Source organism: Filicampus tigris, chromosome 11 (genome assembly GCF_054856515.1).
Source record: "Filicampus tigris isolate MCC_2025a chromosome 11, RoL_Ftig_1.0, whole genome shotgun sequence".
NCBI classification, from domain to species: Eukaryota; Metazoa; Chordata; class Actinopteri; order Syngnathiformes; family Syngnathidae; genus Filicampus; species Filicampus tigris.
The window spans coordinates 2,763,521-2,787,347 of record NC_141227.1 but is presented as its reverse complement, the minus strand read 5'-3'; the positions used below and the strand labels follow the sequence as shown (position 1 = coordinate 2,787,347).

The 23,827-nt window shown below is 41.7% G+C and overlaps 1 protein-coding gene and 1 pseudogene across 1 annotated transcript in view; one reads left to right on the top strand and one right to left on the bottom strand.

Annotated features, from left to right (window-relative positions):
• Positions 1-10,070, bottom strand: part of LOC147139420 (uncharacterized) — a 37,333-nt gene extending 27,263 nt beyond the window's left edge. The window contains exon 1 of the mRNA XM_086046085.1: positions 9,774-10,070. Coding sequence (XP_085902211.1) covers positions 9,774-9,852 — 79 coding nt within the window. The 5' untranslated portion in view covers positions 9,853-10,070. The remainder of the gene's footprint in view (positions 1-9,773) is intronic.
• A 7,942-nt stretch (positions 10,071-18,012) lies between these two features.
• Positions 18,013-18,662, top strand: LOC147139419 (uncharacterized; annotated as a pseudogene).
• Positions 18,663-23,827: the final 5,165 nt, after the last annotated feature.

Sequence of the window (23,827 nt, the reverse complement as noted above, 5' to 3'; positions counted from 1 at the left end):
TTCCGGGGTTCGGGGGAGCGGGTAAAATGCATCCCATGGTATTGTTTGAAGCAGTTGAATAATGTGCAGATTTTGAACTGCAGTTGAACTACAGTTAGTGTACCCACATCAACTTTATACAATTGTTTGTAGCCTTTAATTCAAGACTTCTTGGACACCGAAATACTTTCAAACTTACAAAAGTAATCATTTGTTCTAAAAATTAACTCTTAAAATTCAGTTGGTGCTTTTCAATTGTGGTCCAATGGAATCATTTTGTTAAATTAAACCAACACCAAAGGCCTGGACTAAAATTATGGTACCCTTATTATTTTGTGACAAAACTTTTTTAGGCAACTCTCAATGAGACTTTTGCAACTGTCAACAACTATTTTGTACCTCACTTCATGTGCTAACTGCCACAGCTGTGTCATGTTTGAAGGGGGCCTTCTCAGGCTATATGGCTCAGCTCATTTAACCCACTCCTTGGCCCATGTGTAACAACTAATAACCCAAAACTGTCAATTCACCTTTTTTTTACCAGCAGTTTGCAAGAATTAATTCCTTGATTTATGGTCGAAAATGGTACTTAAATGAATACAGTACTTTCTTTTAACTATAGAACATTCAAATGAGGATTTTCCTCATGTAAGATGATTTAATTTAATGCATGACCACAATGCAAATATTTCTGACTGACGGGTGATTAAAACATGTCTCCCCAGGCACTGTATTTTTTTAAAGCTGATTTCTAAATTCTAAAGATGTAAAAAAATAAAAAAATAAATGAATCTCAATATAATTCAGTATAAATTGGTCAACAGAGGCATCAGAATGAAAGATCAAGTTTAATGATGATGCTATCTAGTTTTCTCCCTACTAAAACAGAACCTCAGGGGACTGAGGATCGAATCCAAAACCTTTAAAGTAGAGAAACAAAGATACGCACACACACGCACACACACACCCACAGCCCCCCCCCCCCCCCCCCCCCACACACACACACACACACACGCACGAAACAAACTTCCCATTTAAAGAGTTACATGCACCGTTGGAACAAAAATTCTCCGGCTGACAAGGAAAACTTGTAAGAAAATAAAAGGCAAAATCCTGCAGTTCCCCTCTCAGCTCAACAACATGCTGGGTAGCATTCTGTGAAAGATTCAGCATTTTTTTAAGAACAGTAAGTTGGAGATAGAGGAGGACATTTTTCCCAAGAAGGGGGAGAGGCAAGTGGTGAAAATAAAATGACTTTCTTTGTTCTTTTCTCATTGGGGCCTCTCCTTTTGAAAATAAAATATTCCCACCCCTGGAACAAGGTTGGAGTGCCAAATTTAACATGAGGTACGATTTGGGCCAAAATTCAGCACTCATATACTTTGGTCCCAGTTTCTGTGCATATACTGTGCACTCCATGTAGTATGTGACACTGTAATCTCAGGTGAGATATTATATTTACTGTGTAATCATCAACAGGAACTTCTGATATTAAATTCTATTTAGTTAAATATGTTTAGTATTGAAACTCTATTCAGTATATTGTAGTATATAGTACTACTAAATGCTATAGTCGGTCCTCATTTTAGGTACATTCAATGGGTTCTTGCATTCATGAAGATTATTTTGTTTGCTACAGTTACAATTTCTAATGAGCAAAAACTACATAGGGCTTCTGGTTTTATATTTATCATGTTGAAAATAAACAGGTATTGGTTTATATGACACTCTAAATTGCCCCTAGGTGTGATTGTGAGTGTGGATGTTTGTTTGTCTCTGTGTGCCCTGCGATTGGCTGGCAACCAATTCAGGGTGTCCCCCGCCTACTGCCCGATGACAGCTGGGATAGGCTCCAGCACGCCCGCGACCCTTGTGAGGATAAGCGGTATGGATAATGGATGGATGAATGGTTTATATGATCGCATCCTGTTCATGGGGGACTTTAATATTCACATCTCTGTGCTGTCCTGAAAAACCACTAGCAAAGGACTTTCTAAGACTGATTTACTCTTTCAATTTGGTGCAGTGCGTGGCTGGCTCCACTCACAAACAAGGACGTACTTTAGACCTTGTTCTTTCTTATGGTCTATCGGTCTCAAATTTGAAAGCTTTGGACAATGTGCTCTTTGTGCTCTTTGATGTAATGTTTTCCAGTTCTGTCAAAGCTAATGCTAGCGAGCGCAAGGCCCAGGTTTTTAACCATCTCACTGCTAGTCAGTTCTCTGATGCCTTCGATCAGCTTTGTGTTCCCTCTTCAAACACAGAGGAGCTCAGCACTTGGTTCCATTCATCTTGCCGTAGTATTTTGGACTCCAGTGGCGCCATTAAAAATGATGCGGCAAAAAATTAGACCGGAGCCATGGTTTAATGAGAGCACTCGCACAGCTAAACAGGAATGCCGCAGAGCTGAACGCAGATGGAAAAAAGACAGACTGCAGGTCTCTTACCAAATCTTAAAGGACTGCTGGCATCGTTACCAGAGAAAGTTGAAGGGGTCCAAGAGAGACCATTTGTCATGTCTGATTCAGTATCGGTCTGTCGTGGTGAAAAAGGAGCTCAGCCGAAAGGCGAAGCTCTCAATTTACTGGTTGATCTACGTTCCTACTCTCACCTATGGTCATGAGCTGTGGGTCATGACCGAAAGAACAAGATCTCGGATACAAGCGGCCGAAATGGGTTTCCTTCGCAGGGTGTCCGGGCTCTCCCTTAGAGATAGGGTGAGAAGTTCGGCCATCTGGGAGGGACTCAGAGTCGAGCCATTGCTCCTCCGCGTTGAGAGGAGCCAGTTGAGGTGGCTCGGGCATCTGATTAGGATGCTTCATGGACGCCTCCCTGGTGAGGTGTTCCGGGCATGTCCCACCAGCAGGAGACCCCGAGGATGACCCAGAACACGCTGGAGAGACTATGTCTCCCGGCTTGCCTGGGAACGCTTTGGGATCCTTCCGGAAGAGCTGGAAAATGTTGTTGGAGAGAGGGAAGTCTGGGCTTCCCTGCTGAAGCTGCTTGCTCCGCGACCCGACTTCGGATAGGCGGGAGATAATGGATGGATGGATGGATGATTCAGGCAAATCACCAAAATCCACATGCTCTATTTAAAACAATAGAATCTCAAGCCCCGCCAACCGACTTGCACGGAATCATCCCCTGAAATGTGCAATAGATTCATGCAGTTTTTCATTGACAAGGTTGCTACAGCTAAGGCTCTTGTTTCGAACGCCACATTTGACCCCTCTGTCCAAGTTCCTTGTTCAGCAGTGTTCGATTCCTTTGAGCCGGTTTCATTGACATTTTTGGAGGAAGTGGTTTGCCATATGAAACCATCGGGCTCCCCTTACGACTCCATTCCTCCACACTTCTTTAAGGAGATTGTCCCGACCATTGGTAAATTGGTTTTGGCCATTATCAACAGCAGCCTGTCTTCTGGTGTGGTCCCCCAACAGTTTAAGCATGCTGTAGTGCAACCCATGCTGGAAAAAACTGGCCTTGATCAAGCTGTGCTATCAAATTTTAGACCCATTTCCAAGCTGCCTTTTATGTCTAAAATTCTGGAAAAAGCGGTGCACTCACAGCTAGAGATCTTACTTGGATAAACACAATGTCATGGAAGTTTTCCAGTCAGGCTTCAAGAAGATGCATAACACAGAGTCAGCCCTGCTACATGTTTTCAATGACATCCTCCTGGCAAATGACACTGGAGACCATGTATGTCTCGTTCTGTTGGATTTGACTGCAGCTTTCAATACGGTAGACCACAATATTCTTTTGACTTGCTTGCAACACCAAGTTGGCATTAGTGGATGCGCTCTAGAGTGGTTTAGATCCTATTTAGCTAGCAAGACTTTTTCTGTTAGCCTAGGTTCCTCTGAGTCCCGCTCTGCCCCTCTATCGTATGGTGTTCCACAGGGTTCTATTTTGGGGCCATTGCTGTTGTCATTGTATTTGCTGCCCCTGGGTTTCCATCCTTAGAAAACACGGAATCTCCTTCCACTGCTACGTGGACGACTGTCAAATATATATCCCGCTAAGCAAAAAACAGGCTTTCTCCTTAAGACCGTTTTTGTCCTGCCTAGAGGACATCAAAGACTGGATGTCACTAAATTTCCTAAATTTCATTGAAAAGAAAACAGAAGTTATGGTGTTCGGTCCCTGTGGCTTGTCTGCTGATGTTAACATGATTGTCTTCACATCTAAAGCCAACAGTCTCAAACTTGGGTTTTAAAATGGACAGTGATCTTAAATTGGACCAGCAAATCAGCGCTGTTGTAAAGTCGAGCTTCTTTCACCTTAGACAGCTGGCTAAGGTAAAGCCCCTCCTTTCCCATCAGCACTTAAAAACAGTCATCCATGACTTTGTTACATCTCGGCCAGATTACTGCCATGCACTTTATTTTGGAGTCAGCCAGTCCTCCCTCAAACGTCTCCAGTAGGCCCAAAATGCTGCTGCCCGCCTACTAACTGGAGCTCGGAAGATGGAGCACACAACACCAATTCTGGCCTCCCTTCACTGGCTCCCAGTGCATTTCAGGGTTCAATTTAAGATTCTCCCATTCGTCTTTAAATCATTAAATGGCCTCGCCCCGGCGTACGTCTCCGAGCTCCTCCACTCCTATGCACCTTCCCACAGCCTCAGGTCTGCGGACCAGGCGCTGCTCGAGGTGCCGAGGACCAAGCAGAGCCTTTTCTGTTGCTGGTCCTTCCCGCTGGAATGACCTCCAATTGCTTGTTAGGCAAGCCCCCTCTCTGTCCATTTTTAAAACCCAATTGAAGACACATTTCTTTTCTCTTTTGATCAGACCTGAATTTTTCGGCTCTTTTCCGGTGTCAATTGTATATAGTGTTTTATGTCAATTTATTGGCTTTATTTATTTATATTTTATTTATATTTTATATATTATTTATGCTATATTTATTAATACATAAACCACAGCCTTTTATTGTTTTTGTTTTATTTATTGTATTGTAAAGTGCTTTGTTACAGCCCTAGCTGTTATGAAATGCGCTATATAAATAAAATTGTATTGTATTGTCCATCCATCCATCCATTATCGATATCGCTTATCCTCACAAGGGTTGCGGGGCGTGCTGGAGCCTATCCCAGCTGTCTTCGGGCAGTAGGCGGGGGACACCCTGAACTGGTTGCCAGCCAATCGCAGGGCACACAGAGACCAACAAACATTCGCACTCACAATCACACCTAGGGGCAATTTAGAGTGTCTAATCAACTTACCATGCATGTTTTTGGACTGTGGGAGGAAACCGGAGTACCCGGAGAAATCCCACGCAGGCACGGGGAGAACATGCAAACTCCACACAGAAAGGCCGGAGCCGGGATCGAACCCACGACCTCTGAACTGTGAGGCGGACGTGCTAAGCAGTCGACCACTGTGCCGCCCTGTATTGTATTGTAATGTATTGTATTGTTTGTTTGTTTTTTTGCACCATTATGATTGTACTGAAAACCGCAATAATTTTGGTCTTCTCTAAATGCAGAACAGACTTCAGTCCATCAGATAAGAAGGTGTGTGCGTGGGTGTGTTGGGGGGGGGGACTAACTCTGGCTGTAATCACTTAAGATATACTCACCTGTGGCTTACTGGTAATAAGAACACCTGGTTTACTTAAATTATACACCCAGACAGGTGTTGCTCTGATCTAGTTGTCGCTCCCACGCAACACAAATAGGTCTGACACACTGTCCTGTAATTGTCTGCAATGACTGACTTGGACTGTTGCCTGTCTTTGTGCTTGCCTCAAACCTACAACATATAATTACAAATAGGTCATCCTCCCAAACATGACTAATCCTTTGCTTCTTATTGTCTCAAAATGTCATAATTTCCCGTCATATAAATATCACATTCCACACAACATTGGGATTGTGATTCATTTGAGTGCCCTCCAAAGTCCTCAGGACTTCACAGGTGTTATGTGTGAGTGATAGGAATGCCTTGCCTGAAGCCGCAACACTAACAACAAAGCATTTCGGCTGCCTGAGAGGATAAAGGCAAAAAACTGGTCAACAGGTTTTGGAGTTAAGAAAAACAGCGCTTTTACATGCTCCATAACATAACATCAAGTAACTTGCAAATGCAATGAGTTCAAAGAACTGTTTTGGGCCTTCTTTTATGTCAAAACTGTACTGCTTGTTTCTAATACCTTATAAGCTAGGTAACCAAAACAACCACCAAGTCATGAGGATGGAAGAATCAGGACAATATTATCCCCTAAATAAAATAAAGTGTATCTCAAAATTATTCATACCCGCCTTGCCAAAGTCTAAGTTAAAATGACATTTTATTTATTTGATAAGTAATTTCTGGCAGGATATAACACAAGAAGCAAACGCTGTAAGACGTGTTGTGACATATTCATTTTAAAATATATATAATTATATTTCGAGCGGCACAGTGGTTAACTGGTTAGCACATCAGCCTCACAGTGTAGAGGCATGGGCATTTACATGTTCTCCCCATGCCTGCATGCAGGATATTCTCCGGGTACTCCAGTTTCCTCCCACAATCCAAAAACATGCACTGTAGATTAATTGAATGCTCTAAATTGTCCATAGGTGTGTGGTTGTTTGTTTATGTGTGCCCTGAGAATGGCAGGCAACCAGTTCAGGATGTGCCCCACCTACTGCCTGAGGACAGCTGGGAGTGGTTCCAGCAAGCCCGCGGCCCTTGTGAATATGAGCCGTACAAACAATGGATGGATGGATATTTCTTTTTCAATTATATTTTTAAAATGATTTGTATCCTTTCTCTATACAGGCATATCATCTAATGTTCCAGGTTTATAGCTGATCACAATCCTAACATGAATTATAAATTACAAGGATTCTTTCTAATGGTGCAAAAGATCATCTCCTCAAAAAGATCTGGCAAGTTTGGGAACTTAAATCATTTACAAAAAACACAAACACAACTAAATACAATCTGGCACACACACTTCCTTATGTCATTTCTATTCAGAAGAGACCCATTTTAGAAATTACCTTTCACTTTATATCACTAGGAAGAGGGTTTTCATCTGAGCGAGGTGTAAGCCCCCCCCCCCGTTAGGTGGAAAGGTGGGCTGAGTTGGCCTTTCACATTCTGAGTGGATTGGTCAAAAACAGGTTGAGACAAGACAACTATTTTTGCATCCTCAATGTGGAAAAGGTCCTTAGCCCCATGGTTAAGATTCTGGGTTGTGAGCAGGAGAAAAAAACGGTATTAGGGCTGGAAAAGAACTCTCAATTGGAGCAGAATGGTTATCACACTGTGTTCCAGGTTGATTTTGTGGAATTAGGATGAAAGGATCCAACAAAACCTGTTTTAGTCAAGCATAGTCAGCAGTCTTACTCGCAGAATTTAATGGCACTAATCTTGTGTTTAGGTTTCTGGTACAAGATTTATGGATATCTGCTTTTCATTCCACCAGCACCACAGAAAAAAATTCATCAACCTATTTCAAAAAACCTAGTGGAGGTGAGGGACATCTACTCATGACTAAACAATGTGAATTAGTGTTTAAATTTAACAAATATTCAGAGAATAACATGGTCTAATGCTTGTACTTCTGTAAAATCATATCTGACTTGGTTGCACTTTTTTGCTTTGGTATGATCTCAGTAAATTTGGATGCCCTGCATCCTGAATCTTAGCCATTTACTCATGTATTTCCCACATGACACATGTGACGTAGATGATTAATGGTATAAATGTTTTTTTTTTCAATGACACCTTTCTACGTCAAGGTGTCAAAACCAATTGTCAGTGTTTATCAACCAATATTAAGAAGGGATTTGCAAAGAGGGAAAAAAATAATGTAATACTAGCATAAAACCTTGAAATTAACAATTTAATACACATAATTTGCTTTAGTGTGCCACATTACTGTAAACTGGCCCATTTTGAACTCTTCTGTTCTCAGGTTTTCAAAGCACTTTACTAAAGTCATCTCGTTCAAACAAAGACTGATGGCTGTGGCAAATGCTCTGTCGCTTTGAGGATTATGTTTGTTGCTCTAAGTACAGCCATATTTTACTTGTGTGTTTTAGACAATTATCACAGCGCTATAATGGTTGCCATTAAATTATACAAGTGCGAAAAATCCGCTGCATACTACTATCACCGACTGTACAATTCTACCAGTCATGGGAGTCACTGCCCACCTTCTCACTTGTTTCTCAACACATGGACCTGTTTTAGTCACATCTCTGTTTTCCACCATTTTCTTGACTGTGGTGTCATCAAACTCAAGGATGAGACCCAGACTCACAGTCTTTATCAAAATTCCTCCCCGGTCCCAACTCGACTGTGGCTTATCAAAAACATTTGGATAAGAAAAGAATGCTTAGGAGTCATGTAACTTTTCACTGAAGGGATTGGTCGCACTGAAATTTTACAGTTTGATTGTCAATCCCACAGAGCTACACAAAATTAAATGTTAGCCTGAAATGTGTCATCTTTCATACATGGAGAAATTCACAGAGGATCCAAATGTGTTTTCATATTGTAATGTGTACAGGTACACCAAATGAACAAAAGCCAAAGGATCCGTTAGTGCAGTTGTTCATCTCATTGGCCATTTCAACTCAACATCAGCATTACTCAGCATTGACATGCACGTTCTGAGGAGATGGACATTTCTTGTAACGGTATTATAGTTTAGACCGTAAAAGAGATAGGCAGTTATTCCTTTATAGCTCATAGCCCTGTTCCATTCCTGACTTCAGCAGCTTTAAAATGATAAGAGCTCATAAGTAAGCTCACGCTAAGAGCTGCTCCCTGCTGCACTGCACACAATCTAAGGGGTATACGGCCCACACAATACTTGAAAAACTATGGAAAAAATGGAAAGCAGAATTATTGATGCAGAAAGAGATTGATCTTTGCGCAACAAAACAGAAGGATTCTTGCATGGCAGGTGTGGACGCTCATACAGTAAATGAGCTGAAAGCGATATCCAAGTGAGGCTTGTACATGGAATGTGCCGCAACCTGACACTAGGATTGGAAAGAAAAAAAAATAGAACTACTTCAGGATGTCGTTTACGTGAATCATACAATACTGTTTCCATTCTCCCTGCACATTTTCAAAGTGGAGTGAATTTTATATTGAGAAAATGAACCAGGACAAGTGATTTGTAATGTTGTTCAGTGCTTGGTGTATGTCAAAACAGGCAGCTGTTTGCGCTTTGCAAACAATTATATTTTACTGTGATAAAGTGACAACAATGGTCAATGTATTGCTTCTCCCTCCAAGAATCATCGTAAGTAAACTAATAAGCAGAATCACCAGAAACAATTAAAAATCAGATTTAGCACAGTTATTTTACTTTGATTTTTTTCACATAGCCATTTCAAACACTCAGTTCGAACCCAATGTTTTAACACGAGATGATGGGTTGACACAACTTTTAAGGAGTTGCAGAAGCAGTTATTCCAACTACCAATAATAACGTCAGCATACAGAAAAATGAGAACTGCCATAAACATTACCGGTGCAAATACTACATAAACATGTGAGTCAAGAAGTTTGTGTTCATAGCTTAATAAGATGATGTCAGTCAGGGATTGTGTTCTTTAGACATGATATTAGGCATCAGAAATCTGCCAGTGTCATTGTTCAGTTGTCAAAATGACTAACACATTCCGACACCAATCCTATGCAGAAGCAAAATAATTGATTCTGATTGTCTGTGAAAAAATTCAACTAGCACTTGAGATGGGAATGTCAATTAGTTAAGCACAACACACAATGTCCAAGAAGAATGACCATGTCGCCATAACAGGCAAAAGTTAACTTTACCTTTCCTCCAAGGAGCCAGGATGGAGAATGACTTCTGCCAACTGATAATCAGCCCACTCTTTTTCTTCTTTAAACTCATGTTGTCACTGTTCCTTAAATGTATACAAACGTCACCTTCTCACTTAATTTTGAAGTCAAAACAGACAAAAGTTCCTCAAAGATTCCTTATGTTGTCAAGCAAAATGGAAGAAAAAGTTGCTGACAACATTTCCCGTGTCCTTGTGTAGGGTCATGATGCCCATGTCAGAATGTATGTGGATGTTTTCAGGTCGTCCACTTGATGGAAATAAAGGAGGGCAGGCTCCAACAGGAGAAGTTGAATTCATGAGAGAAAAAGGAAGAGGAGGACTGGCACACTGCCGAAGGGAGTGAGATAGTGGAGAAAGAGGAATGCGGCAAAGAGCAAGTGACAAGAGGTGGAGGAGGAGTCACAATGGAGGCTCTTAGGCCAAAAAGACATACATCTAAAATGAAGCAGGAAATTAATGCTGGCTCCATCAACTCTTAGCTTGGAGTTATGGAAAATAGTTTCCACTCATATGTTAGGTTAGTGAGTGACATTCATGAAGCACCCGAAAGCTGTGAAAAACCTTGTGATCCTGTTACAATTAGCAGCTTTCGTTGTACTGTCCGCACACTCCCAAAAATATTTTGTAAACAGATTAAATATATGCTGCGATTTCAGAGAGTATTTTTAGTGACAGTTTCAAGCATTGTACCATTTTAAAATAGGACAGTATGTATCATTCACTGTCACTGATGCTTATATGACATCCGAGATACAACACAACATATCAGTGTCAACATGGGAGAACAATGTGGTTATTGTATATTCTTTCATTTCATCTTTGATTTTTCAGTTACTCTATTCTTGCTGCAGACTGAAACATTTGTGTTTGCCATAAAAAGATGCATATAAGACATCAATGTTTTACTTTCAAGTATTTACATCTGATGTGACACACAAATTAGTGTGGGCAAAAGTGGAGGATTTGCATTGCCTGAGCAGTGCAGTCGAACAGCTTCCCGCTTGGCCTCTTTTGATTCTGGTCTTTTGGTTCCAAACCCTGCACACCCCCAAAATTAACATACAATAGCATAGTAGGCACATCTGTTCATCTGATTTTTAGCAACAAAATGACATTTAATATCATTGCAATACAATATAACATGATGCACAGTTAACATCAATCCATCCATTATCCGAACCACTTATCCTGATGAGAGTCAATTGTGTGTTGGAGCCTATCCCAGCTGTCTACGGGCAGTAGGCACACCCTGAACTGGTTGCCACCTAATCACAGTGAACAACTTAGGAAAACTGAGAGAGGTTTTTAACAAGTAAAAGGCCCATTCCTCACCACCGCACCATCTATGTGACTGCTATGTTAAATTCCTTCCTGGCACCACACTCTCCTCTAAAAGAAACTGTAAAGTGTCTTGGTTTGAGTACATTCCCACCTACTTAGCAGCAGGACGCATTCGACCATTCATCCCCCCACCACAGTTGGGGGAATGAATGGCTGTTTGTTTTGTAGATAAGATATATTTAACAGTAGAATGTGTCGTATTGCAATAAAAGACTCAGTAGTCAATAGAGTTCGGATTACTTCTCATAAGGATACTTTACTTTTAACGCTAACAATACTTACCTAAATATGCACTCCAGTGTGACCCAATGAATCGGTTTGTGCTCTGATGTTTTTTGGGCAATAATGGGTAGAAGGGCATGGGGATTTCTAGCCATTATGCTTTTTTATTTTATTTTTTTTATTATTATTACCTTTCTTGGATGAACAAAATGTTTTGGAGGTTTTCCAGTCAGGCTTCAAGAAGATGCATAGCACTAGAACAGGGGTCACCAACTCCGGTCCTCGAGGGCAACTGTCCTGCAGGTTTTCCATCTCTCCCTGCTGTAACACACCTGATTCAAATGATCAGCTCATCGGCAAGCTCTTAAGAAGCCTGATAACGATCCTGATCATTTCAACAGGTGTTTACAGCAGGGAGAGATGGAAAACCTGCAGGACAGGTGCCCTCGAGGACCGGAGTTGGTGACCCCTGCACTAGAGTCAGCCCTAATACGTGTTTTTAATGACATCCTCCTGGCAAATGACACTGGAGACTGTGTATGTCTCGTTTTGTTGGATTTGACTGCAGCATTCGATCCAGTTGACCACAGTATTCTTTTGACTCATTTGCAACACCAAGTAGGCATTAGTGGGTGCGCTTTAGAGTGGTTTGGATCCTATTTGGCTGGCAGGTCTTTTTCTGTTAGCCTAGGTTCCTCTGAGTCCTGCTCTGCCCCTCTTTCGTATGGTGTTCCACAGGGTTGTATTTTTTTGGGGGCCATTGCTGTTCTCGTTGTATTTGTTGCTGCTAGGTTCCATCCTTCGAAAACATGGTATTTCCTTCCATTGCTATGTGGACGACTCTCAAATCAATATCCCACTGAGCAAAAAAGACGCAATCTCCATAAGACCACTTTTATCCAGCTTTGAGGACATCAAAGACTATGGATGTCACTGAATTTCTTAAAATTCAATGAACAGAAAACAGAAGTCTTGGTCTTCGGGCCCAGTGGCTCGTTTACATCCCACCTTGTTGACCTGGTTCCCCTGGCTTCATATCTAAAGCCAACAGTCTTAAACTTGGGTTTCAAAATGGACAGTGATCTTAAATTGGACCAGAAAATCAGCGCTGTGATAAAGTCGAACTTCTTTCACCTTAGACAGCTGGGTAAGTTAAAGCCCCTCCTTTCCCATCAGCACTTAGAAACAGTCATCCATGCCTTTGTTACATCTCAGCTAGATTACTGTAATGCACTTTATTTTGGAGTCAGCCAGTCCTCCCTCAAACGTCTCCAGTTGGTCCAAAATGCTGCTGCCCGCTTACTAACTGGAGCTCGGACTCGGAAGATGGAGCACATAACACCGATTCTGGCCTCCCTTCACTCCCTTCCAGTTCATTTTAGGGTTCAATTTCAGATTCTCCTATTTGTCTATAAATCATTAAATGGCCTCGCCCCGGAGTACCTCTCTGAGCTCCACCACTGCTACGCACCTTCCCACAGCCTCAGGTCTGCGGACCAGGCGCTGCTCGAGGTGCCGAGGACCAGGCGAAGCCTCAGAGGGGATCGAGCTTTTTCGGCTGCTGGTCGTTCCCTTTGGAATGACCTCCCATTGGATGTTAGGCAAGACCCTTCTCTGTCCATTATTAAAACCAGAAGACAATTTCTATTCTCTGGCTTTTGATCAGACCTGAAAATCTTCCTATCCCGTCACATCGTATATTCAAATAAAATGACAAACCGAATAATATGAAGTTCATATCTTCCTTAGACAACCACAATCAATATGCCTCCAACGTACAGTATATTCCCCGAATGGAAGTTCCTTCTGAATGGACAGTATTTGGCTAACGACTGGGTGTACCCCGCCTACTGCCCGAAGCCAGCTGGGATTGGCTCCGGCATTCTCGCGACCCTTGTGAGGATAAGCGGATTGGACCGTGTAAACCAGGGGTGGCCAAGACCGGTCCTCAAGATCCACAATCCAGCCTGTTTTAGGTTTATGCCTACGGCAACACACCTGATTCAAATCGCAAAGCACAAGTTTTTATTCTATTTTGTGCTTTTATAACAGTGAATGTGTTTTCCTTTATAGCAAATTGAATAGTAACTTGCTCTATTAAAAAAAACAACATAGTCTTATGCATTTGAGACTTATTGCTGTACCGAACCCGCACCGAACCGTGACCCTCATACCGAGGTATGTACCGAACCATGACTTTTGTGAACCGTTACACCCCTACTAATTTGACAGCCAAAATACTACTGTGCGCTTTCAGCTTGTTTTGTTTGGATGCATAGACAGAACTTAAAAATCCCTAAAGAAGTACCTACACGGAGGCGCAAGCAGGTAGGATGTCCTCACAATTGAATGAGTGTGGTATACACTGCATGATGAATGTGGTCAACAGATCAACACTATGCTCAAAAGCTACTACAAGAAAACACACAATGCTTAAAATGTATGACGGAAAATGTGAAGTAATTCAATGTTCGCACAAGTATTTTAAGCTGTCAACAAAACTTAACTTGTTGCTCGGGAAAACAGTACAGTCCAGTAATATCAATAATAAGTATGAGCCTGTTCGCGGGTGTTGCCCCGGTAACCCATTAGCATCTGTTTACGGCATGTCGTATTACTGTCATAAAGTCCAGTGCATATTGTGCTTATATGACAGAAAACACATGCCCAAAGTATTTTTGAGGCATTGAAAAAGTCAAATAAGACTGAATAAAAACGAAAATTGTAACTTCTCACTGCTTTTAACCGAGCGTACGACAGGTAGGACAAAAAGTTACAAAATTCCAACGAAAACACTTATCGGCGTTGTGCGCATGTGTGCGCAAGCGCACTCTGCATTGGTAGGACGTCTCGAAGGAATTTGAGAACACCGGTCCTTCACATAGGTGGAACGCCCAGCTCTGGTCTGATAGTCCGGGGATAAAAAACTACATTTGTCCTGATGCTCTGCAAATATTTGGCTGAAGGAAGGTAAAAGACCAAGTTGTGTGCCGGATGGCTAGAGTCCTCCAAAATGCTCCCACCTTGCACCGGAGGTCATGTCATGACTGTGGCGACAATTGTACTGTAACTACTGTTACAGATATCAAGTTCAGTTGTTTTTAATGGTTAAGACAAAAGGAGAAAGGCACATTGAATATGGAAGAATTTTCTCATTTTTTATTATATTGCAACAACATAAACTTTGGTAGTGCATGGTGTATATATCAAGTAACTATGAAAAAAATTCTTAGCCATTTATTATGAATATCGCCCGTCCTGAAGTGATTACGTTATGTAACTTGTTATGCTAAGCACCACACACCAAAACGAAAACATGGACTGCAGGGAAGCAGATCAAAATGTGCATTTTATGTTTCTGAACCTGGCCTTCAAATGTTCATGTAGCTGATCTTGTTTATAGAGCATGTGAATGACTGTTTGTCTTGGCGTGCCAATAAAAGAACTAAAGCCAGGGAGAGGTTGTCGCTCCAAAATAGCCCCGTGTTCTCTTGAAGTAATTCCGCTTGAGTTTAGAAAATAATCTCACATGTGGGTTGGATCTGGAATCAGACAAACCAAACAGTATATGTCATATGATCGAAAACATTATTAATTCAATTACAAGAGATGTTAGACACAATTTTGTCATATTACTTAGTTTTGTTATCTCTACACAGTTGCAGGTGGTGCGTTTTAGACCTGGGCCTTCAATGTGGACGTAAATTTTAATCCGCTTCTTAATAACATCATTATATTGTAAAATAAGAGACAGAGGCATTTCATTATTACAAAAGTAAGATAACCTTTTACCTCCCAAAGCTGTACATCACCTCCAAACCTCTACACTACAGTATAACAGTTCACAATCAATGTTCATCAATACAGTAACTTAAATAAATATATCTTACTTGCCAGAGATGCTGATGCAGACACAGAAAACCTCCTTTCTTTGCTCCTTTCTGTTTTTTGTGTAATATAACAAACAATCAGAGAGGTAAAGCCACACCAGTCCCCACGGAAGGACCCTAAGGGGCTTTGTTCCCTCCTTACTTGAGGCACGGATGCCTAAAACATTAAAAAATAAAAAATTTAAAAAAATTTAAAAAAATCTTTATCAAAGTAGCTATTTTTATTTGGTAAAATATTACAGTTGTTTATCACTAAGACATTAAAAATATGAAGACACCATTGTGTGATATTGTTTTTTGATTGATGGCCAGTCTAACCTGCAACAGCCTATCACGGCCTTACTAAAAGGTGCGCAGGCTGAATGCGTCAATGGTGGCGTGGAAGAGTCTCACATATTTTCAAAGTAAATCTGTGAGTTTTGTGCGTGGCATTGTCTTATGTGGCATGACATGTCTGTAAAAAATATACATCCTGTATATATAAATAAGAGCCCAGGACACTGCGGGAAGTGGCACACAGGACAGTTTAAAACGTAGGCGTAAAAAAATCTTATGCTGTTTAATGTCACAAGACTGCAATCAGTCATCATGAAAATCTCTTAAGGGCCACATCAGGGTCTGAAAATATCAGAACGATTGCTCCAATATTTTGGATTTTTTTGGCGAAGCGTTTTCCTGCAATGCAATATACAGTAAGCTTCTGCTGTGAGTGTCTCTTTGGAGATGAAAACCATTATTGTCGCTAAATTCTGAAATATTGGGGCGATTGTTCTAATATTGTCAGAGGTTGAAGTATAAGCATTCTTCTTCTTCTTTTCCTTTCGGCTTTTCCCCTCAGGGGTAGCCACAGCGAATCAATTGCCTCCATCTAACCCTGTCCTCTGCATCCTCTTCTCTCACACCAACTAACTTCATGTCTTCCCTCATTACATCCATAAACCTCCTCCTTGGTCTTCCCCTAGGCCTCCTGCCCGGCAATTCAAAACTCATCCTTCTACCAATATATTCACTATCGCTATTTAATTAAAATTGTATTGTATTGTGTTGTATCTCTTCTCTGGACATGTCCAAACCATCTCAGTCTGGCCTCTCTGACCTTATCTCCAAAACCTCAAACAAGTGCTGTCCCTCTGATGTACTCATTCCTGATCCTATCCTCCCTGGTCACGCCTAGAGAGAACCTCAGCATCTTCATCTCTGCCACCTCCAGCTCTGCCTCCTGTCTTTTCCTCAGTGACACAAGTGTCTCAAGACCAAACAACATCGCTGGTCTCACCACAGTTTTGTACACCTTTCCTTTCATTTTAGCTGAAACTCTTCTATCACACATCACACCTGACACTTTTCTCCACCCGTTCCAACCTGCCTGTACACGCTCCCTCACCTCTTTCCCACACTCTCCATTGTTCTGGACTGTTGACCCTAAGTACTTAAAATCCTCCACCTTCTTGATCTCTTCTCCCTGTAACCTCACTCTTCCACTTGGGTCCCTCTCATTCACACACATGTATTGTGTCTCACTGCGGCTAACCTTAATTCCTCTCCTTTCCAGGACAAACCTCCACCGCTCTAGCTTCTCCTCTACCTGTTCCCTGCTCTCACTGCAGATCACAATGTCATCTGCAAACATAATAGTCCATGGAGATTCCTGTCTGACCTCGTCTGTCAGCCTGTCCATCACCATAGCAAACAAGAAGGGGCTCAGAGCTGATCCCTGATGCAGTCCCACTTCCACCTTGAACTACTCTGTCACACCTACAGCACACCTCACCACTGTCTTACAGTCCTCATACATGTCCTGCACCACTCTCACATACTTCTCTGCCACTCCAGACTTCCTCATACAATACCACAGTTCCTCTCTGGGCACTCTGGGTCATAAGCTTTCTCCAGATCTACAAAAACACAGTGCAGCTCCGTTTGGCCTTCTCTGTACTTCTCTATCAACATCATCGAAGCAAATCTGTAGTACCGTACTCTTTTTTGGCATGAAACCATACTGCTGCTCACAAATGCTCACTTCTGCCCTTAGTCTAGCTTCCACTACTCTTTCCCATAACTTCATTGTATGGCTCATCAGCTTTATTCCTCTGTAGTTTCCACAACTCTGTACGTCTCCCTTGTTCTTAAAAATGGGAACCAGCACACTTCTCCTCCATTCCTCAGGCATCGTCTCACTATCTAAGATCCTTTTGAACAACCCAGTCAGAAACTCTACTGCCACCTCTCCCAGACACTTCCGAACCTCTGCAAGTATATTCATCAGGACCGACTGCCTTCCACTCTTCATCCTCTTCAGTGCCCTCCTCACTTCATCCTGACTAATCTGTGCTAGTTCGTGGTCCACAGCATTCACCTCTTCTAGTCTTTGTTCTCTCTCATTTTCCACGTTCATCAGCGTCATCAAAGTACTCCTTCCATCTTCTCATCACACTACTGGCACCTGTCAATAGACTTCCGTCCCTATCCTTAATCACCCTAACCTACTGCACGTCCTTCCCATCTCTGTCTCTCTGTCTTGCCAACCGGTATGGATCAGTCTCAATCTCCTTACTGTCCAACCTAGCATACAAGTCATCATAAGCTCCTTGTTTGGCCTTTGCTACCCCTATGTTCACCTTACGATGCATCTCCCTGTACTCCTGTCTACTCTCGTCAGTCCTCTCAGTGTCCCACTTCTTATTAGCTAACCTCTTTCTCTGTAAACACTCGTGTACCTCCTCATTCCACCTCCTTATCTACTTTCCTTCCAGATGACACACCAAGTACTCTCCTACCTGTCTCCCTGATCCCATTAGCTGTAGTTTTCCCGTCATCTGGTAAGTCCTCCTGACCACCCAGAGCCTGTTTTAACTCCTTCCTAAAAGCCATGCAACACTCTTCCTTTTTCAGCTTCCACCATTTTGTCTTCTCCTCTGTCTTTGCCCTCTTCCTCTTCCTCCCCACCAAAGTCATCCTACACACCACCATCCTATGCTGTTTGGCTACACTCTCGCCTATCACTACTTTGCAGTCACTCATCTCCTTCAGGTTACACTGTCTACACAAGATGTAGTCTACCTATGTTCTCCTACCACCACTCTTATAGATCACCCTATGTTCCTGCCTCTTCTGGTAGAAAGTACTCACCACTCTGCCATTTCCATCCTTTTTGCAAAGTCAACTACCATCTGTCCTTCTGCGTTCCTCTCCTGGATACCAAACCTGCCCATCGCCACCTCATCCCCTCTGTTTCCTGTACCAACATGTCCATTGAAGTCCGCACCAATGACAACTCTCTCACTTCTAGGTATGCACTGCATCACTTCATCAAAGTCCGGCCAGAATTTCTCCTTCTCCTCCAGCTCACATCGTACCTGTGGAGCATATCCACTAACAACATTGAACATCACACCTTCGATTTCTAGCTTCAGACTCATCACTCTATTTGACACTCTTTTTACCTCCAGGACATTCCTAACAAACTCCTCCTTCAAGATAACCCCTACTCCATTTCTCTTCCTATCTACACCATGATAGAACAACTTGAACCCTGCTCCTAAACTTCTAGCCTTGCTACCTTTCCATCTGGTCTCCTGGACACACAGTATGTCTACCTTCCTCCTCTGCATCATGTCCACCAATTCTCTACCTTTTCCTGTCATAGTTCCACTATTCAATGTCCCTAGTCTCAGTCATATACTCTTAGCGCTCCTCTTCTCTCTCTTCCTACGAACACACTTTCCTCCTCTACTTCTTCGACCAACATTAGTCCAATTTCCACCGGCGCCCTGTAGGTCAACAGGGGCGATGGCGGTCGTTGTTAACCCGGGCCGATCCGGTATGGAAGTCATAGGTTTGATTCGCATCTTTGATTTGGCAAAAGTTTTACGCAGGATGCCCTTCCTGACGCAACCCTCTGTATTTATCCGGGCTTGGGACCGGCACAATAAGACACTGGGTTGTGTCCGCTTGTTACTACATTAGGTTGAAGTACAAGCATAACTAACATAAATTTTGGTGACGATTGATCGCAGATTTTGAACATTACGTTTTAGTATAATACCGGTACATGTTTTAAGAGGAGGGAGAGTTTACAGTGGCAACTTAAGAACCATTTTAACCTGTTTCATAAAAGAAACGGGAGGCACAAAACCTTTGGACATATAAAATGAAGATCCATTCAATTTTTTTTTTCCCCCCCTTTTTATTTCTGCTCCAGTCCCCGCATTGAGCAGAGTGGCCCGTCCCAAGCGAAATGTCAGTGCGTCAACTATATTGGATGAGGCCATCATATGACCCATAAAATCTGCTAATTATATGCATAAAATTGAATTCCAATGACATAATACAATAGAAAGCAATCGTTCAGTATTGATCCAATAAGTTCTGACTTGATTATACAGCTCCAAGGAGCAAGTAAATGATACATCTTCACAAATCGCTTCACATCTTGACGTATTCAAGGTGGTGTCTATATACTGTATATGCACTGTAAATGTTCTCTGGTAATACTTGCCAGCGGTTGTTGCAAAGAGTGCCATTCAAGACTATTGAATGGGAGTGCCACTTCTGCAAGAATAGTTTACAATAGCATCAAAAATATGGAGCTAAGTAAGTACAGTACTCTGTAGGGTACAAAATCACTCTGATCCTTTGCATAGCCATAGAGTGGTGAATCTTTAATTCTGATTGGTTAAAATAAAACAGCCATTTCAACGGTGTGTGTGTGTTGGAAGCCATCCCTCGGGATTCTGCAGGCCTTGGGCAAATACATTTACATGGCAACACAGAGAATCTGAAATCTGATTGGAAAATGCCACAAACAACTGAAAGCTGCTACTAGCTATGGCAGATGCTATGAAATCATGACAAAAGACTGTGGAAATTTTCACGTAAGCTGTAATGTAGGTCCATGATTCTGATAACATTTGGGCCAGCAGAGACGGCTTTGAAGGCCCTGACTGCACGCTACTAGCAAAACAACATGAACCACAAGATTTTTACTGAGAAGAAACAGGCACAAAAATATGCATGAGTCGAAAAGCATTCACACAAAAGAGCTTTGGAAATTTCTGTCAAATTAGGGTTTTTTGTACAACTGATTTTCTCCCTCTCATGTTTAGAGAGTGACCTAAAATAGGAAACATCCGTGATCCTATCTACCAACTGGAGGAAGAGTGATTTCCTCAGGAGTGGTCTCTGACAATTACTGGATGCACATAAAAGGCCTTGAGAGGTTACTGGCCTAAGAATAACCCCATTTAGTGCAATTTACTACTGCGGGGGGAGGGTCGGGCTGTAAAGTTGTTAAAAATGTTTGATTTGTCGACTCCACCTCACTCAGTTTGCCATCAGATTTACTTTAAACATGATTCACATTTTCTTCCACATCTCACTCAAGTTAGTGGTCATCATGCACAACACATTCCTTTAATGGGCTGTATGAAGTTATAGTAAGTTTTCAACACTAACAGACAAAGAGTAGAAACTCCAGCATGTGGTATGCAGGAAATAATGTACTTCAAAGCATTTTTTAAAATTTAGATTGAAAGGTTCTTGTCATTTTGGTTATATGCACAAGACCCTCCAAAATTAATTGCATGGATAAGGTTAGATTTATTTACAAGATGAAATGCTGCAGAAATAAATGAAGAGTATAATGATGCTTAATAAATCACAGTACGTACGTACTGTACTGTGCATAAGTAGGTAGTGATATTCAGCCTTCAGGGGGGAAAAAAAATATAGCTAATCTTACTTAGAGGTGGAGGTTGGGGCTATCCACACCACTCCTGCCCTTCCATAACAAACGTCTTTGGTTGGGCAACAATGCACGTGGATCAACCAGCAACACTGAGTAAATAATCAACCAGCAGTAAATAACAATGTCATCTGCATAGAAATGCAAATTTGCATCAGACACATTTTGACCCAAGTTGTATATATGACAAATAAGAGGTGTCTGTACAGAACCCTGTCGCACTCTTTTGTCATAATTCATGCACTGTCTAGGACTGTAAAACCTATTGCTGAGCGGATTTGTAAACCAAGCAATTGTGCGCTCTGAAAATCCTGATTAATGCAATCTAATTTTTAAAATGTCATGGTCAATAATAGTATATTAATACATATACCTAATCAGTGCAGCATTAGACCACAATACACTTTATGACACTGGTCAACCTTTGATTTGATCTGTCTTAAAGAATTTTTGACTAATTATTTACAAATTTCCAACTATAGTCAAATCATCATAAAACATTTAGTCTCAAAATATAAGGAATATGTTTAAATTTGAACAAATTGTGCACTTTATGACAGGTTTTTTCAATTACAAATGCTGACAGGTATGGGCATGTTTTCATGGTGGTCGATATTCACAAATAAATCAATAAATAGATCAATTATCACCAGAAACTGCAGTGTCATATCTCAGCTCCTATTTTCACTAAATCAATGTAATACCATATTTCACATTTTTGTTGTGAGAAATACATTTATGAAGTCATGTTTTTAAGTTATTTAATACTTCACCAAAATTGTTCATAAATGCGGAACTAAGGCAAAATACGGACGCAGTAAAAACAAAAAAAAACTTTTGTGCTCACCCTGATGTTGCAGTAATTGTAATTTGTGCGTTTGTATTGTTGTTGTTATGATTTCTATCAAAAAATGATGCAGCTGTAATCTATGAACGAGAATGGCAGTACAGTACGTTCACTCAATCTTTGGCGTACGGCAAATAGCAGCATGTTCACTCACTGACTCGTTCATGAACGGGAAATGCAGCACGTTCACTCACTGAGGGAAATGGCAGCACGTTCACTCACTGACTTGTTGGTGAACCGGAAATGCAGGACGTTCACTCTCTAAATCGTTGGTGAACGGGAAATGGGAGCATGTTCACGAACGGGAATTTACCTTTATTCCTTTGTGAACGCCAATAGCGTGGCAGTATGTTCAGTAAAATCCCTCCTCCATCTTATGCTGGAGGCTAATTGGTCGTTCGCGAAGATTAACGACATGCGAATCACTGAAAAGATTTGTTCTTTTTGAATGAATCGTTTGCGAACAACCCAACACTATTCTACTTTCATGCATTAGTGTTGTCTCCTTTGCACTTGTGTGATAAGTAATAGCAGAGTCTGGCTCAATGGTACTCAGATGACAGCTTACAGGCAACCAAACAGTCACAGTGGAGGAGCAGCGAGCATGCCTGGCTGGCATCTGCCAGCTGTCCAATCTTGAATCCACTCTTTGGTGCTGGCATTTAATTCCCAGCCCTATTCACTGGGATCTGCAATCTCAGGGGATTTGAAAAGGGACTAATTCCAGACAAAGGATGCAGTAAGCAGGGCACACTTAGCATACTGGAATAAAAAGTGCTGGGTCAGGGGTATTGAGTCCAAGGACTTAAGTCATGAGTGAACGTGGTCTTCTTGTTTCATTCAATTCCACAATGCAATTCTTAATGAGTGCGGTCTAACACTCAAGACATTGCATATGCTGTCCAGTGTGAGGCTAGCCGGATCTTGATTGATGGCAATGCATGAGTTGGTAACCTCTTAAAAGCGTCCTGCACATTCCGTGCAGTCTTTTGACCTATTCCAAACATCACTGAAACAACCAGAGCTAAGCATTGTACTTTTAAAATTTGCGGACTGTTTATCACCTTCCGCCTACCGCCGGGGTATCCTTCTGCCGTCCGTCTATCTGTTTGAATTTACCGTGTAAAATTGTTATAGATTCTGCAAGATCATACTTCATTTCTACAGGAAGAATATATGTTAAAAATATGTCATGCTTGTAAAGTAATATTGATTTCAATTAAAAGAAATGTTTAAAGGGAAAGTCAATGCAAAGAATCAGAATAATTTATTAATGGCCACACAAAGTTGGTGGAATTTGTTATCAGTACAGCAGTTAAAGCTCACATTTCTCCTGTGACCGATTCCATCATCAAACATCAAAACAAGTCACATCCAGGTTAGTGCACAGGTTACATCAAGACGACGATAGATTTAAAGATCTTATGGCTTTTGGGAAAAAAATGTTCTTAAAGCCAACAGTCTTTGTTGTGATGGACCTGTAGCGCCTCCCTGAGGGCAACTGTGTGATCAGGTGGTGAGCGGGGTGTGTGTGATTCCTTGGCTCTGGCTCTGCATTTGGAAATCCCTTGATGCCCTTTATGTAGACATTGCAGAATGTCCGCTCTCAAAAGTGGTGGGATCATAAGTCTTTCTCCTTTCATGAGAAGGCTGCGACACACATTTAAGTCCATCCTGTATTGCCAGTACGCTTTGACCTCTGGGTCTAGCTTGCATTTCTCTGGCCAGCCCATAAGTATAGTTCTTTATTTTCCTGCACAGTTCATCCTTTTCCTGTGCTGTCCTTATCTCTTCCAGTCTTTTGTCCGTAGCTGGAAGACAGGTAACAAGTGTCCACAAAAACCTCTACTTCCTTTTCCAGCTGTAGATCTCCTGCAGAGGGCGGACCTCCAACTGGAGTGCGTGACAGAGCATCAGCTGTGACACGGGTTTTTCCTGGAACATGGATGATTTTGAAAGAAAAGCGTAGCAACCTAAGCCTG